At 29.7% G+C, this 15603-nt stretch overlaps 1 protein-coding gene across 2 annotated transcripts in view; it reads right to left on the bottom strand.

Annotated features, from left to right (window-relative positions):
- Positions 1-13451, bottom strand: part of LOC107437313 (uncharacterized) — a 29409-nt gene extending 15958 nt beyond the window's left edge. For both annotated transcript variants that reach the window (XR_015435979.1, XM_087169490.1), the window contains exons 1-2: positions 13339-13451; positions 4853-5033 (exon numbers count right to left, since the gene is read on the bottom strand). Coding sequence is in view for 1 of the 2 variants with exons in the window: in XM_087169490.1 (XP_087025616.1) it covers positions 4853-4973 (121 nt within the window). In the remaining variant the exon portion in view is untranslated. The remainder of the gene's footprint in view (positions 1-4852; positions 5034-13338) is intronic.
- Positions 13452-15603: the final 2152 nt, after the last annotated feature.

Below are 15603 nucleotides of genomic sequence, written 5' to 3'. Positions count from 1 at the left end.
CTTTAATTGGAAGAAAAGTGCAGCTGAAGCGCATCGAATGCTTGTAGAAGTTTATGGTGACAATGCTCCAACTGATAAAACATGTAGGGAATGGTTTCGACGTTTCAAGAATGGTTAATGGTGAATAAAGAATGGAAAATGATGAATAGTTTTGTATACTATGAGCTGCTACAAACTGGTGATTCCATTACGGGCGATTGGTTAGGCTACAATTGATTCAATTGAGCCGTGCATTACGAGAAAAAAGGGCGGAATACGAGCAAAGACATGACAAAATTATTCTTCTGCATAATAACGGTCAGCCCGACGTCTCAAAAGTCGTAAAAAACTATTTGGAAACACTCAAGTGGGATATTTTACCGCACCCGCTGTATTCTCTGGACATAGCTCCTTCTAATTACTGGTTGTTCCGACGGATGCAGCATGATTTTGCAGGTCACCAGTTCACTTCTTTCGCAGAAATCGAAAATTGGCTCCTAACTTGAAAAAGTCCTCCTAAAAGTCGTAAAAAACTATTTGGAAACACTCAAGTGGGATATTTTACCGCACCCGCTGTATTCTCTGGACATAGCTCCTTCTAATTACTGGTTGTTCCGACGGATGCAGCATGATTTTGCAGGTCACCAGTTCACTTCTTTCGCAGAAATCGAAAATTGGCTCCTAACTTGGATCGCCTCAAAAGACGAGACATTTTTTCGAAATGGAATTCGAAAATTGCCTGAGAGGTGGGAAAAAGTAGTAGCCAGCGATAGACAATACTTTGATTAATCTGTTCATTCATTTTGTTCTGAAATAAATGCATTTTTGACCACAAAAAAATGGACCGAACTAATTTGTACTCCCAATAGTACATATTTTTTTTATTTCACACTCAAAATTATTATCACAAACTATTTAACACAGTGTATTATGGGTAAGTAAACAACTTTTAAACTAATTTTTTTCATTTTCTGCCGTCAAATTTCGAAATCGTTTAAAGTGTGCCTCCCCCAAAAAATGGTTGAGAATCACTGTTTTAGCACATTTATTTTTAGTTGAATAACTTCAACTGTTTTATGCCAAGAAACAGTAATTATTGCGAAGCAATCATTTGGGTTGGTCAGTGTCAGCAAACAGGGGGCTTAGCCCTCTAGTAACACTAAATTATTAAAAAAAAGCACTTAAAAAGTAAAACAAAAGCTAAAAATTAAGAAAAAATTTAAATGTGCTTTATAAAACAAGTAAACAAACCAAAATATTTGAGACTCGATGTTTTTATCTTGAAAAAATGTTACATTTCATTCAGAATAAAGCAATTTTTAGCTAAACAAATTTATAATTCTGAAAAGATTGCAATACTGGCGCACAAAAATATCTCCTAAGGCCGAAACTTCTCATCAGATTTCATTAAAAGCTAAAAAATTAATAAGCCGAAGAAAAGCTGCAAATGTTTGACTTGTTACAATACAAAAGCACGTTTATTAAGGGATTAATTATTTCTTTCGACTAATTTTTTATTAGTTAGTAACAATTATTTTTTTTGCTAGTTATTAATTGGTAGCTTGTTTTCTATAGCTATTAATTGTTATTTTTCTGTGATTTCTTGTTAACTAGTTCTCTTGCTGATTATTAATTGTTAGCTTATTTTTTGTTAGTTATCCTTTGTCAATTTGTCTTTGTAACTATTAATTGCAAAACTTACTTTAATGATTAACTTTTATTTCCGTTTGAAAGTTACTATTTAGCTTGCTTAAAGCGTGGGAAAATTACAAAATGTTTATATATATATACAATATTTTATATATATACACTTTTCTTTATTCTATAACTTTATGGAATAAAGATATAACACTATCTATAACTTTATTCGTAATAAAAAAAAACATTATGATTTTTATTGTATCATTTCTAATATTTGGCGGCACATTTTAAGAATTTAGCGGCACACAAAAGTGCCGCGGCACAGTGGTTGAGAATCACTGTGCTAAAGAGAACACTTGTGCCTCCACTTCCCATTTTCCCTTATGATACTATTAAGATGTATAAATAAACATAAATCGTTTTTCTAAGTAATCATTTAAAAAAAACATTTAAAATTATTTCAAATATTTAAAGTATATTGTTATAACAAATTTGGTGATTTTTCAACTGTAATTTAATATTTTTGCATACCAAACGGACGAATGCATTTTAAATAAAATTTTTGCATTCATCACTTTGTGCATGAAGCTGAAAGTTAAGTTCTGAATCATTTAACGAATCTGGTGAACTAAACACACACGATATAGTAAGCAATTTTACCAATTTTTAATTTGAAAATTGTCCAAATTTGAAAAAATAAAATTTTCATGAAAAACTTGCATGTAACTGTACTGTATAAAAAACTGTAACTTTAACTGTATCGCTAATTGTATCAACAAAGAAAATTTCAAACACCATTGCAGAGCTAAGAAAGAGACCTTTCATTTGATACCATATATGACCTTCAAAAGCTAGGCCAAAATTTCAAAGTGACCTGATTTGACCTTTGATCTGAAATATCTCAAAATATGTGGTCTCAAAAAATTTCGAAAAAGAATTTTTTTTTTTTACTGCAACATTCTTCTACACATTTACAAATTTGTAGCCTGGAGTTTCAACAAGAAGGATATAAAGAATTAATAAAAACGGTACACTGTGCAACTTTTTTTTTCTCCATCTAAAACAATTAACATAATATCCATTGAAAATTGAGTAAAAAACGTAAAACGTTTAATTCGCTGAGCAACCTAGTTTTTTTTTTTTTTCATTTATGACTTTTTTATGATTTACTCATTTATGGTTTTTCATTTATGAATGAGAAATCAGGCAATTTTGAGAGAGATATTCGAAAAGAAGAACATATTTTTTGTTGCAAAGATAAATTTTGGAATTTTTCAATCATCCTAGGTAGTACTTTTCTCAAATTCTTTTTGACATAGGTGTGGTCATTTTTAACCAGAGGATTAACACAAAAAATTTGACCTTTAAAATCAATTTTGTGAAATGAAATACATTGATTAAATTATACAGTAATTGACACATTACAATAACACATTAAATAACATTACAGTAATTTATTAAATTATCTTAAACAGCAAAATTAGCCTTAAGTACACAAAATCGTAAATCTAAATGGCAGATATCTAAAAGAGTCTTTTGAAAAGCCTCATTGGTTATAAAAAAAATAAATAAATAATAAAATTAACTTGCAAAGAGAAAGAAAAGGAAACACACAGAACTAATGCGTTAGGATGCTTGCATTTTAAATTAAAACATCTGCTTCAGCGCTCACAGCAAATGATAATTTTTGTATAATCAAAGCAAAATTAAAATTAACCTTTTTAAGATTCGTATTTTGTTTTTTGTTTTTTCTTTCAACAAAATATAATTTTATTTCATTCAGTGTATTTGTCTTTTATTTTTTTCTCATTCAGAATTGCTTACAATACTTGTTTTATTTAATAAACTTCACTGTTATTTTTAAAACATCTGAAAATTTGTTATTAAGCTAGCAAATATTAATGACTCACATTAACTTATTGACTACAATATCTTATTTTTTGATTAAACTAACAAGAAAAAGAAGAACACAGAACTTTATTTTTATTTATTTATTTTTTAATTTTAAAAATTCAAAAAAGTGAGTGCTTCGAGAAATTTATAACACATATAAATGAGAAGCTTGAAAATGATGTTCTCATTATTGATTATTTAAAAGAATTTGCATATTGATTAGAAATAGCGGTGATCATGTTAAATCAGTGTTTAGTAGTTCCAAATGCTGTCAAATCTGCTGATTTGTAGCAAAATGCGTGTATTATATAATTAAATATTAAATTCAAGTCATTTCTGTCCGGAAAAGAAAGAAATATTAATTGTGTGCATTGTACAACATAAAGTTTTTAATTATTCAATATTTCACTTTTGTTAATTCTTTTTACCCTTCCTGTTGAAACTCCAGGCTACAAATTTGCTAACGTGTGGTATTTAAGGTCAAATCAGGTCAATTTGGAAGTTTGACCTAGCATCAGAAAGTCATATAAGGTATCAAATAATAGGTATAATTCTTAGGTTTGCAATGGTGTTTGAAATTTTGTTCTGTTACATATAGAAAAAAAAGCTACAGTCATTTATATCTATGCAAGATTGTTGTTTTTTATGAAAATTTTTTTTTTTTTCAAATGTCAATAATTTGGACGATTTTCAAATTAAAATCTAAAAATTGATAAAATTGCTTACTTTATCATGTGCGTTTATTCCACCAAATTTCATTAAAATCGGAGGGGGTGGGGGTCGGTCCAAAAGTGATTGATCTGACGTGGAATGACTCATATATAAAAATCTAATAGTTTAGTCACAGTTTTCCATTGTTATCAATACATTTTTATTGGCTGAAAAATCACATGGTAGGATCCAGTTTTACCACATTAATTTTCTTTTTCGATTGGTTGTCATCAGCATAAAATTAATATTATAAGTCTTACAGGTATTTTTTTTTCCTATAAATACTTTTATTTCCCTAATTTAAAGGTAAAATTACCTCTACTGTTATATATTACGTTTTTTATTTTGTTTGATTTCTAAATTAAGAGTTTCGGAGGATTGCTTTTATTATTATTAGATTAATATAATTCTACGTTGCATTTTAAAATAAAGTCATTTAAATTAATGCCTGATCTTATTATTAACAGTTTTATGATTATTTTTTTTTGGTGCAAATTACATTAATACACTTTTATGAATTGTTATAACCTGGAATTACTCATGCAGTAAGATACAAATTTTTTATTTATTTAATTGCTTATCAGTTAACAGAAAATTTTCAAAAATAGGATACTATGAGAAATCTTACTTTCTACGGTTATCACAAGCTCTTTGACAGCTGCTAATTCTTTGCGCAAGTCTTGATGTCCCGTTCTTGCGCAGGGAACTAGGCTGAGGAAGAGGATAGTGCTAACATAAATTATTGACATACTTTATTGCTGTTTACTCCCGGGTAAAGTGACTCATGACTAACTACTTATGCTTGTGACCTGTAAAAAGAACAACAACAACAGACATTGTAAATTTGATTACAACCACAAATAAAATAAGCTAATTTTTTTATTAAAGTAAAGGACCCGTAAGATTTTTTTTTTGTATTATAAGTAAACGAAGTACTATTCCCTTAGAAAATAGAGTTTTCGTCTTAAGGTTACGTGATTTCTCTACTCTCCACACTTTTCCCCTCTCCATGGTTCCAGCAGATCTTCCTTTCACCATGGTAGTATATGTTTTAATTGAAAGTTGGATTATACTGGTGTCGAAAAAAACAAGATATCTCGAAATAATGAAAATCGAGAGAGGAAAAGAGTAGAGAAAAATAGAGCATATTCTAGTTACAACGAGTAGAAGACGAGTGATATATAGTTTGTCTAAAGTAAGAACTCCCCCAGCCATTCACCTGGACCGGTGGCTGTGACTATCGTAACGAGGTATAACTATCTCAATTAGAGGTGTGGGGTCAGCCAATGGCCTCAGACTTTGTCACGGGGGGAGTTCTTACCGCAGACAAACTATATTTCAAGATGAAGCTCAATTGCGTTTTTCATTTTACATTAAAAAAAAAGCCGTGGTTGCTCAAGGAAAAGAGCGTTCGTCTTCCAATGAGGTGAACCGGATTCGAATCCCAGCTGTGATTTGTCGATACGAACTCCGCGTACGGCTTGCACCGACCACATGCTTACGTAAAAATATCCTCAGTGGTAGACGGATCATGGGTTAAAGCGCCTTACCATCAGGCAAATCATGGGAGGTTTTAGTGGTTTCCCCCTTCATGTAACTCAAATGCGGGTTAGTTCCATCAAAAAGTCTTCCACGAAGGGGTTAATTTCTCCCAATTTTTGATCTAGGAGTTTCTTTGCTTTCTGGATCGGGCTAAAAATTGCGAAGCTAAGGAGTTGAACATAAGTAGTCGTAAACCCAAAATTGAGTCGGCTGTACAACCACGGTAATAAATTATAAATTATTAACCGAAAATTCGATGTGGATCAGGTGCTCAACGTTGGCCATGAAATTAGCTATGCGATGCTACACAAATAGTGTTGCGAATTCTAGAAAAAGAACACTATCAAGTCTTATTTGGGTGGGAATTCCATGCATATTTTTATCTCTCTCACCCTCTTGTTGTTTTAAATACAGTACGTCCTATTGTAATATTAAGCCCAACCCAGCAGACAAGGGAACAATTTGATCAAATTTCGTGAAAAATATAATTTGTAAAAGAATAGAACAAATCCGCATTTACATTACATGGAGAAGAAAACCACAAGACGTTCTAATGGATAGCTCTACTCTAACTCATGATTCGTCTAAATTAGGTAATAAGAAATTATGTTCCTTATTTATTACTTTAAAAAATAATAAACTAAATAAGCATTAAAACACTCGCCATTTTTTAAAAAATGGAATAAATATTATTTGCGGGCATATTCTCAGCCTCAAGGTTATAAGAATTGTTTCAACTGCAAACAAAGTATATATAGCTCAAAAACTGAAAGTTTGCACTGCAGTAAATTATTTTATAAAAATAATAAACTAAATAAGCATTAAAACACTCGCCATTTTCTAAAAAAATATGAATAAATATTATTTGAGGGCATATTCTCAGTTTCAATATTCGAAGAATTGTTTCGACTGCCTACAAATTATAAAGTACACAGTTAAAAAATGATCCCCATTTTGTGAAAAATATGAATAAATATTATATGCGGGCATATTCTCAGCTTCAAGGTTAGAAGAATTGTTTCAATTTCAAATAAATAATAAAGTACACTGCTAAAAAATGAATAAATATTATTTTCTGGCATATTCTTAGTTTAGAGGTTTGAAGAATTGTTTCTACTGCATACAAATTATAAAGCACATATCTAAAAAAAACTAAAAGTTTGCGAGATAATTAAGCGAATTTTTTTCCTCCTGGTAAAAAAAAATACGCAACACTTAATTTCCCATTTACAGATTTTGAATGTAGCTGATTGGGCTATAAGATGTTATCCTCATAGCGTTGCCACTTTCTGAAAGAGAACATTACCATTTCTCATTTGGGCGGGAATTCAATTTATGATGTTCTCTTCCGCTATCTCATTTCCGATCCCAACTTGTTAGCAGTTTATGGGAGCCGATCGATGAGAAATGGGACATGAATTTGTCAGCCCCTTTCCAATGCTTTTTGGGACAAACTGCGAATCGAAGTTCTTTCACATAATACACACCATTTTGTTTTCTTCTTCTTTTTTTTGTTCTATGGAATTCAAAGTTAAAAACATTTTTTTTTTGTCTTGTTTATCGTCTGTTTTGTTTATCGTCTGTTTTTTTTTTACACTATTGAAAAGTTGTAATCTAACTAACATTAACGTACTAACTACGAGCCTTATCTTTTTATAAATTATTACTAAATATTTAGTTTTTAAATTCTCTGTGTTTGTGTTAAAATTCAGAAATGTTAACAAAAGTTGGATTATGTTGGTCAAAAAAATTTTTCAAGCATTATTATAATTCATAAATGCAATGTTTAATTAAAGGTTTAAATAATACGAGTTTGATTAAAAAGTGAGTAAGTTTATCAAAGAGACGTTTAATATTTATTTTTCTGTTTCATCTACATTTTAAAGACTTTTAAAACGCCCAAATAAGGGTGAAACTACGAAAAATACAATTATTTAACTGAATGAATGCATTAAGTCTTTGAGAGTAAAAATGAAATTCTATCTTTTTTAAGGAACAGTTTGTTAAGTTGACTATTTCCTTCGAAAGTAATAAATAATGGAAAAAAAATTACTCTCAAATTAAAAAAAGTTTTTGAAATTAAAAAGTTGATTGAAGAAAAGCTTTTTTTTTCAATTTTAATTTAGATACTTTAAAAAAAAAAAAAAAATACGAACTGTTAAAAGTGGATACGAAAAAATGATCTGCAAAATCAAGTTTTTTTTTTTTTTTAAGTACACAATTTTTTCCCTTTACCTCATATACTAAAGGAAAATTTTGAGTTTTAAACTCATTTTTAGCTTCCGAATTTGTATAAAAGTCCCATTTTAGTCTATTTTTACAATTTTCGTTAATAAATTTTAAACATAAAAATTTTTTTTAAAAATTTCTTATCTGTATTATGTTTTATGATGAGAATAGAAAATTCGAGATACTTTTTTTTTGTATTAATCATTTTTTTAAAGAAAAAATATTACACAATAATTCAGTCGCCTTAAACTGTGACTTTGTTTTACATTTAAAAAAAAAATCGTAATCAAAATTCATAACGTTTTGCTTTGTTTCAGTACAACAGACTACTTCAATAAAGAAAGGCGGAAAAAAAAACTCCCCTTGAAAATATATTTAATAATATTATCACCATCTGTTTTCAAGCTTTTTTCTTTTTTCTTTTCTTTTTAAAGTCTGCGTCTCAAGTTTTCCTTTCGATGAAAAGTTCTTGACGTTTTTCCCTCGAGCCAGGGATAAAGATAAAAGTTCGCTGGAGGGCGATTTTTCCCACTATGCGCGTCGGGGAATTTTATGATCAATTTTTGAACCTGCCTGCAACGACGCGATTAGAAGCAACCTTCAGTGTTGAAGGGGCAATTATCTTCACCCCTTGTTGATTCTTGCGGACATTTTGCCCCAAATTTTTATTTACAATCCAGTGACAATGTTTTTGCTACACCTGGCGAAAAATAATTAATTCAACGACTTTTTTTTTTCTTAGTGAAAGAACGATTAATGAAGTATATATCTATGTTATTGATGCTTTTTTTTTTCTTCTGTTGTACATTAATTATGAAGATCTTTGCTGGGGTCGTTAAATTTATTGCTGTTTGCGCAGCGTAATTTGCTGTGTAAACGAGTTGACATAGTGTTAGTGTGGTAAGCCATGTAAAGGTATATACAGTCCCTGTCCAAATTATTAGACGCATTATAAGATTCTATTCAAAATCTTAACAGCTAATCTACACAGTTTTATTGTTTTTACGCAGCTGAAATCGGTTTGCATTCGTGTATCAATGGATTAACATTGTAATGCAATACATTAAAAATAAATACAAATAGGAAGCATATAAAAAATCTCCTGAATTAAAAACCCATTACATTTATGTTTAAATATAAAAGTATTGCCTATAAACTCGTGCAAAACATGTCATTATTAAAACACTACAGTGCGTCTAATAATTTGATCTAATTATTATAATATCTTATTATATAAAACGCTAATACGTACGTATGTATGTATCAATAAAACCGATGATATTTCTTTTCTCGCGCTGGCAACAGTTTTCATTTTTAATTGATTGGATTCGGCGCGCAAGAGCACGTAGTGAGCAACCAGATAACAATAACCAGAGTGAGCATTATCAGGTTGTTCATCTTATTATATAAAACGCTAATACGTACGTATGTATGTATCAATAAAACCGATGATATTTCTTTTCTCGCGCTGGCAACAGTTTTCATTTTTAATTGATTGGATTCGGCGCGCAAGAGCACGTAGTGAGCAACCAGATAACAATAACCAGAGTGAGCATTATCAGGTTGTTCAATTCAGATTCATGCACTAAAAACATGACAATATTTAATTTAAACTCAATTAGGAATTAATTAATTAATTGAAGTGAGAATGCTTTAAAAGGCCGCTGTTGAATTGATATTTTTCTACTGGGAGCTACCTAAACGTCTAAAAAACGTTTAAGTGTTTGTATTGAATGCATTGAATTTTTTTTATGTTTCGCGTTTATTTATGCATTGAATTTTCACGCTTTTAAATACAGAATATTAGTGAAGCAATATTTGATAATTTATTTTGCTAATATGTTTCTTATTTAGTTAATGTTTTGATTTTTCCACCATGTACAATCTAAATAGCTAATATACTTTTTTAAAAGCCAATAAGAACATTGGTAGAATTCTTCTACATAAGTACAATACTATGGCTTTGATGATAAAATACTATGTCTTTGTGCTAGAACATTGTGTTCATTGGCGAGCGAGTGCAGCGAGCCATGGTTCACGGCGTGAACCACATAGGATTGCGTAGCAATTCTCGGGGGTTGGCGAGCGTCAGCGAGCAGGGGGCGGAGCCTCCTAGTGCTAATATAATAACTGATATAATAAATATTCTATATTTATATAATGTATCGTCCAATTTATCCAATCGTCGGATTTATATTATATATCGTATAATTTAACCAATTGATACACGAACGTAAAAAAGTGAAAACCGGTTTTAGCTGCGAAAAATAATAAAGTTGTATAGTATCACCTGATAATTAAGATTTTACATAGAATCTTATAATGCGTCTAATAACTTGGCCAGGGACTGCATGCAAATAACCCTTTTAACTTTTCTCAAAATCGGGTAACACTTGTTTTAATGGTTTTAGGTTTCCATATGCAAAATAATAAAAATGTTAGTCGTTGTTCTGGTAAAATAAGTATAATTAATCATTCAAGAAGTACAATTAATCATTAATTCCGCACAGCCCTTCCATTATTTCGTTATAAGGATGCACTTGAAAGAAATGCGGATTTTCTGATTCATAACCATTGTGGTTATGATTACCAACGCAGAAACTGTTTCTACTGATTTGAACTATCCGAAAACATAATTTCTTTTTCTTCTAAGTAATTGTTTAGTTATTGATAATTTTGTAATAATATTAGTTATTTTGAAAGAAAAAAATACCGATAAATTTTTTTACCAATGTTTAGCAATTTTTCTGTTAAAAACACTATATTTTCCTTTTAACCAATTACTTCCACTAATGTATTTATTAAGAGTTAAATAAAATATTATTTATCTATTTATTGATTTGAAACTAAAAGCGTTTAAACGATTTCGAAATTTTCTCGAATACTTGAATTTTAATTTTTTTAAATTCTTAAAATAATATTGAATTTTAATTAATTAATTAATAAAATAATTAATTAATATAATGATTAATTAATAAATAATAAATTTAATTTAATCTCTTTTAGCAGTATTGAAGTTCTTTTAACATTATCTTCTTTTCTTTTTAAATAATATAGTTCAGAAATTTCTTGAAAAGTCACTTATTTTTAATGATAGTTTAAAGTTTCTTTAAGTGATCCAAGCTAATAATTCACAAATTATTGATAATGTCGCAGTTTAAAAGTAATGACTCCCGGCAGGGCAGAGTAGTAGCGCTTCGCTCTAACGTGCCACAGGTTCTGGGTTCGATACTCGGGCCGGGCAAGGTTTTGCATGCTTGGGAACTAAACACTGGGGGTTCCGCGTCCGGCTGACCAGCTAACCGGAACATCTGCTTTTGCACCCCAGAGCTCAAGGTCAAGAAAACTGAGATGGGCACAGTAGGCCTTGACCCTCTATGGGCTGTCGTGCCACTGAGTTTAGTCTAGTTTTATTTTAATTGTAATGCAAGACTTCTTCAAACAATATTTTATAAATTTTTTAAGATTCATTTAAGCCTAGTCTCTCATAATTTTAAAATTTTTACTAATAATAATAGATCCATGACTTACATATAAAATTAAACATTAAAACTTAATAATAGTTTTGGTAATACTTTGAAAAGACCAACTTATAATGATTTTGTATGGGGTTGAATTAATTTTTATTTTAACGAAAATGCCCTGATGTCAATTTGAAATGCCTAAAATCAATTTTCTCTCTTTCTGTCTTCTTTTTTTCTTTTCTCTTTTTTGAAATTTGACATTATATTTGCACAATTTTTTTTAAGTCATTGCGTTACTATTTAAATTTAGTTTATAAAAAATATCAAATAAACTTATTAAATGTTTTGAAAATAAAAATTATTTATACATTCTAGAACTAAAGCTGTCTCTAACTATATGAGCTCTAGTAAGTGAAATAAAAATTAAAACATAACTTATTATTATTTATTTATTAATTAAATGAGAAATCGGTTTAACACGTGATTTAATTTCATAGAAGCATAAATTATTTTTCCCAATCAAAATTTGTTTTTATTTTTTATCATGGAGTAAGGTATTCCAAGTTTAAATATATTTTATCTTAAAATTGACAAAATATAAAATTAAATTACAGTTAATGAAAAAAAGGACTTCTTTTTGTATTTTATTTACTTTGTTATATTTTTTGTAATTTTAATTACAATTATTAGTAATTTTAAAGCTATCAATTCAATACCCAGCTTAAAATTATATTCATTACCTTTCTTAATTACTTAACACAGCAAATTAGCCGAGATTAGTCAGAATCGGGCTTTGATGTCTTTTTAAATTAATTTTCGAATTGATTGATGTCTTAGGAAATTAATTAATTCTAGTGATTCTTAATATTTTTCTTCTTCCATAGCTTAACTTTTGACGTATGTATGTAGTCTGTTGTATGATTAAAAAAATCTACATTTTTTTTTTTACCCTACATGAGAATAAGAATGACATGATTATTGTTAAAATTGTTCTGGTATTCTCTTTCTGATGTATTGTAAAAAAAACGTTAAGTTTTTTTTTGCTTATAAAATTGAGCATGTATTAGTGAATATTTCTTGCCAATATTTATTAAACATTTTGTGTAAAAGTTATTAAATTTGTTAAGTAAAAATAATATTTAAATTGTTTAAAAGCAAACAAATAAAAACTTTATGTTTTTCCTTTACTCTTACAGAATCAAAAATGTATTGTCAGAAAAGCAATTGCAACTTGCTACGAGTCTTTAATACGTTGTTGAATTTGTATCAAAATCTCCGAATCAAAATTTTTGAACGTTAAAGTTGAGAAACTGTATAAAATTAGAAAAGAATATTCTACACAAACGATTACACAAGCAATTACAAATTATAATTAAAAAATCTTTAAATTATTCTTAATTAATGACCAAAACAATCAAATAATATTCTAAAAAAAACTTTTTCCACAGTGAAAAATTGTACCAAAATTATTATAATTACAAATTTAAAATAATTTACGAATGCTTTTACTAATTTGATCCTTCAGTACTCGATCAGAAAAATTAATTTCCCCAAAATTGGTCAAATGGATTTTGCAATCTACACAAACGATTACGACGGTTACAAATTATAATTTAAAAAAATCTTTAAATTATAATTTATCTTAAATAATGATCAAAACAATCAAATAATAATCTGAAAAAAAAAAAACTTTTTCCGCAATGAAAAATTGTACCAAAATTATTATAATTACAACTTTAAAATGATTTACGAATGCTTTTACTAATTTGAGTCTTTAGTACTCGATGATATAAATTAATTTTTCAAAATTTGCCAAATAGATTTTATAATTCGAACAACAATTAAAAAAACGAGAAATGGATTAATAATAATTACTCACATAATTAACAGCAAATTCAGAGTAGCATAGGATCACTTCGCTCCGGGACGAAATTCCCAATCCGAAAGAGTTGGAATAAAATTTTGAAAATTCAATGCGCCTGTGTCCGGAAAGAACTGATCATGCGCAGTAAACTCCCTTCTTCATGTTTGGTTCTCTTTTTTCTTTCTTCTTGTTGGCCAACAGATGATGGATGAAGTTTTTCCTTCCACCACAACACGCGCCTCTCATCAAGTACTTCCGAAAACTGATTTTGCTCTCCATCCCCTACCACCCTCCTTCACGAAAAATCATCACATATGATCAACAATCCACGAAGTACCCATTATCTTCAACTAGGTCAGTCCTGTAGTCCGGCTCTGATTCTGACCACATGGATAGCATAAAAGAAAAACAGCACATAAATATATTTCTTTATGATCGTCTGCAGAAAAACGTAGATCTTTTTACGCTTGTTAAAAATTTATGTAGAAAGATTTAAATTATCGTTTGCAATTGAAAGCCGATAGTAAATAATCTCGAATAAACGCGGTATTTTAAGGTTTTTCATTACCATCAAAGAAAAGCCCGTGTCAAATTTAGACACCGGAAATACTTCTGAAAAGTATATATTTCAAAACTCTAGCAGTTCTAGGGTAAAGATAGTCATGTTTAAAAAAACAAAAGTGAAAACTGAACTTTTTAATGACTTAATCCATTGCAATAATGCAAAGAATACTTCTTAGAATTTCCGTAAGTTATAAGATAAAAGTATTATATGACAATTTTGAAAAGCATAAAATAAAATTCTATTTTTGATTTATGATCGTCTGCAAAAAAAAAAAAAAAAAAAAAAGTATTTGGAAGTATATTTTTTATTTTTATTAAGATTTCGAACAAAAATATGTAGAAATTGCTTGGAAATTTTACAAACCTGGTAAATATAAATTTAAAAAGCATTCACTAATTTTTTTTTTAATTTAACAAAAAAACAATCTGAAAATTTTAAATGTCTTAATACATTGTAATAATATTAGATTTTGTAAAACATGTATTTAGCAGTTCATCCCATCAAAATAAACATTAACTGTATTCAGAATCATCGGCATAAGGCTGTTGATCATGATATTTAAAACTTACTACAATCAAATGTTACTTTCTTCTGTACATATATCTTCGAGGTGTCATGAAGAGCCTCGGTATCTATCATAAAAATGTACAGTATTAGTGCAGCTGTAATCGGTATCAAATTTGCTCATTAAATGCTTCATACCTTCATAAGTGCATATTTGGTACCTATTGAAACTGCACCAATTGGGTACTTGCACTTCAATAAGAAGAAGATCACTGATACCCACACATGTGACCAATGACGTCAGCTAATCTTTATCAGCAACATGGCACATTAGAGTTACATAGAGTTTCTCTACATAAGTTAGAATATTAATTAAAGATAAGTTAATTAAATACAACCGTATCGCACATCGAATTTGTTGAAATAGAATTCTTTCTCATCTACTTCTTTTACTCAACCTAAATTTATTATTTGTTAATGTATTTTACTGCAACCGTGATGTATTTTTGTTTTGTGTATCTGGCAACTTCCATGCTTAATTACTTTGTTTATGTTCCACAAGGCTTAGTATCTGTTTTTGTGCTAAGTAAGAAATATATAGTGAAAGAATTGAAATCTCTGTGAACTAGCATAGAGTGTCGTGTCATTTAAAGGAATTGATATTTGACGGGCTTAGCTTACTCGAAATAGAATGGAAAGAACAGTTGCTAACGTAAACAAATGCCGCGTATCAACAACCAATCAGGATCGAGATACTCACTCTACGTCACTTCACTCTTCGTTTCTCTTAAACGAATTAGCACCATTTTCCTATTAATTTTGCTTTTCACTACGAAACTATTTTTTTTTTATATTTCAGTTATCGTTTATTTAAAATTATTTAGTTTTGTAGAAACGCTTTTTAAAAGCAGAATTTCAAACAAAATAAACACACGGCTTCAGGTAACTTTAAAAAAATGTAGTCCCGCAGTGGACTGATCGTTAAGACACGGTTCCCAGCAGATCATCGAAGTCAAGCATCACTGGCTGCGGTCAGTGTGCGGGTGGGTGACCACTTGGATCAGTCTGCGTAGGGACCGAGGGTGTGCGGTATTGGTCCTCGTTAAACTGTTCTACCGTAAAGTGCTCGACTTCGCGTGCAGGTCGTCGGGCTACCGAAGCGGGGGTGCCATCCCCTCTGCTGAGGATCAAAATTGTGATGGCATGTCTTC

This window comes from Parasteatoda tepidariorum, chromosome 8 (genome assembly GCF_982258835.1).
Source record: "Parasteatoda tepidariorum strain Cologne lab strain chromosome 8, Ptep-v5.0, whole genome shotgun sequence".
NCBI classification, from domain to species: Eukaryota; Metazoa; Arthropoda; class Arachnida; order Araneae; family Theridiidae; genus Parasteatoda; species Parasteatoda tepidariorum.
Note: the sequence above shows the minus strand (reverse complement) of the source record. Positions and strands in the feature narration are given on the sequence as shown.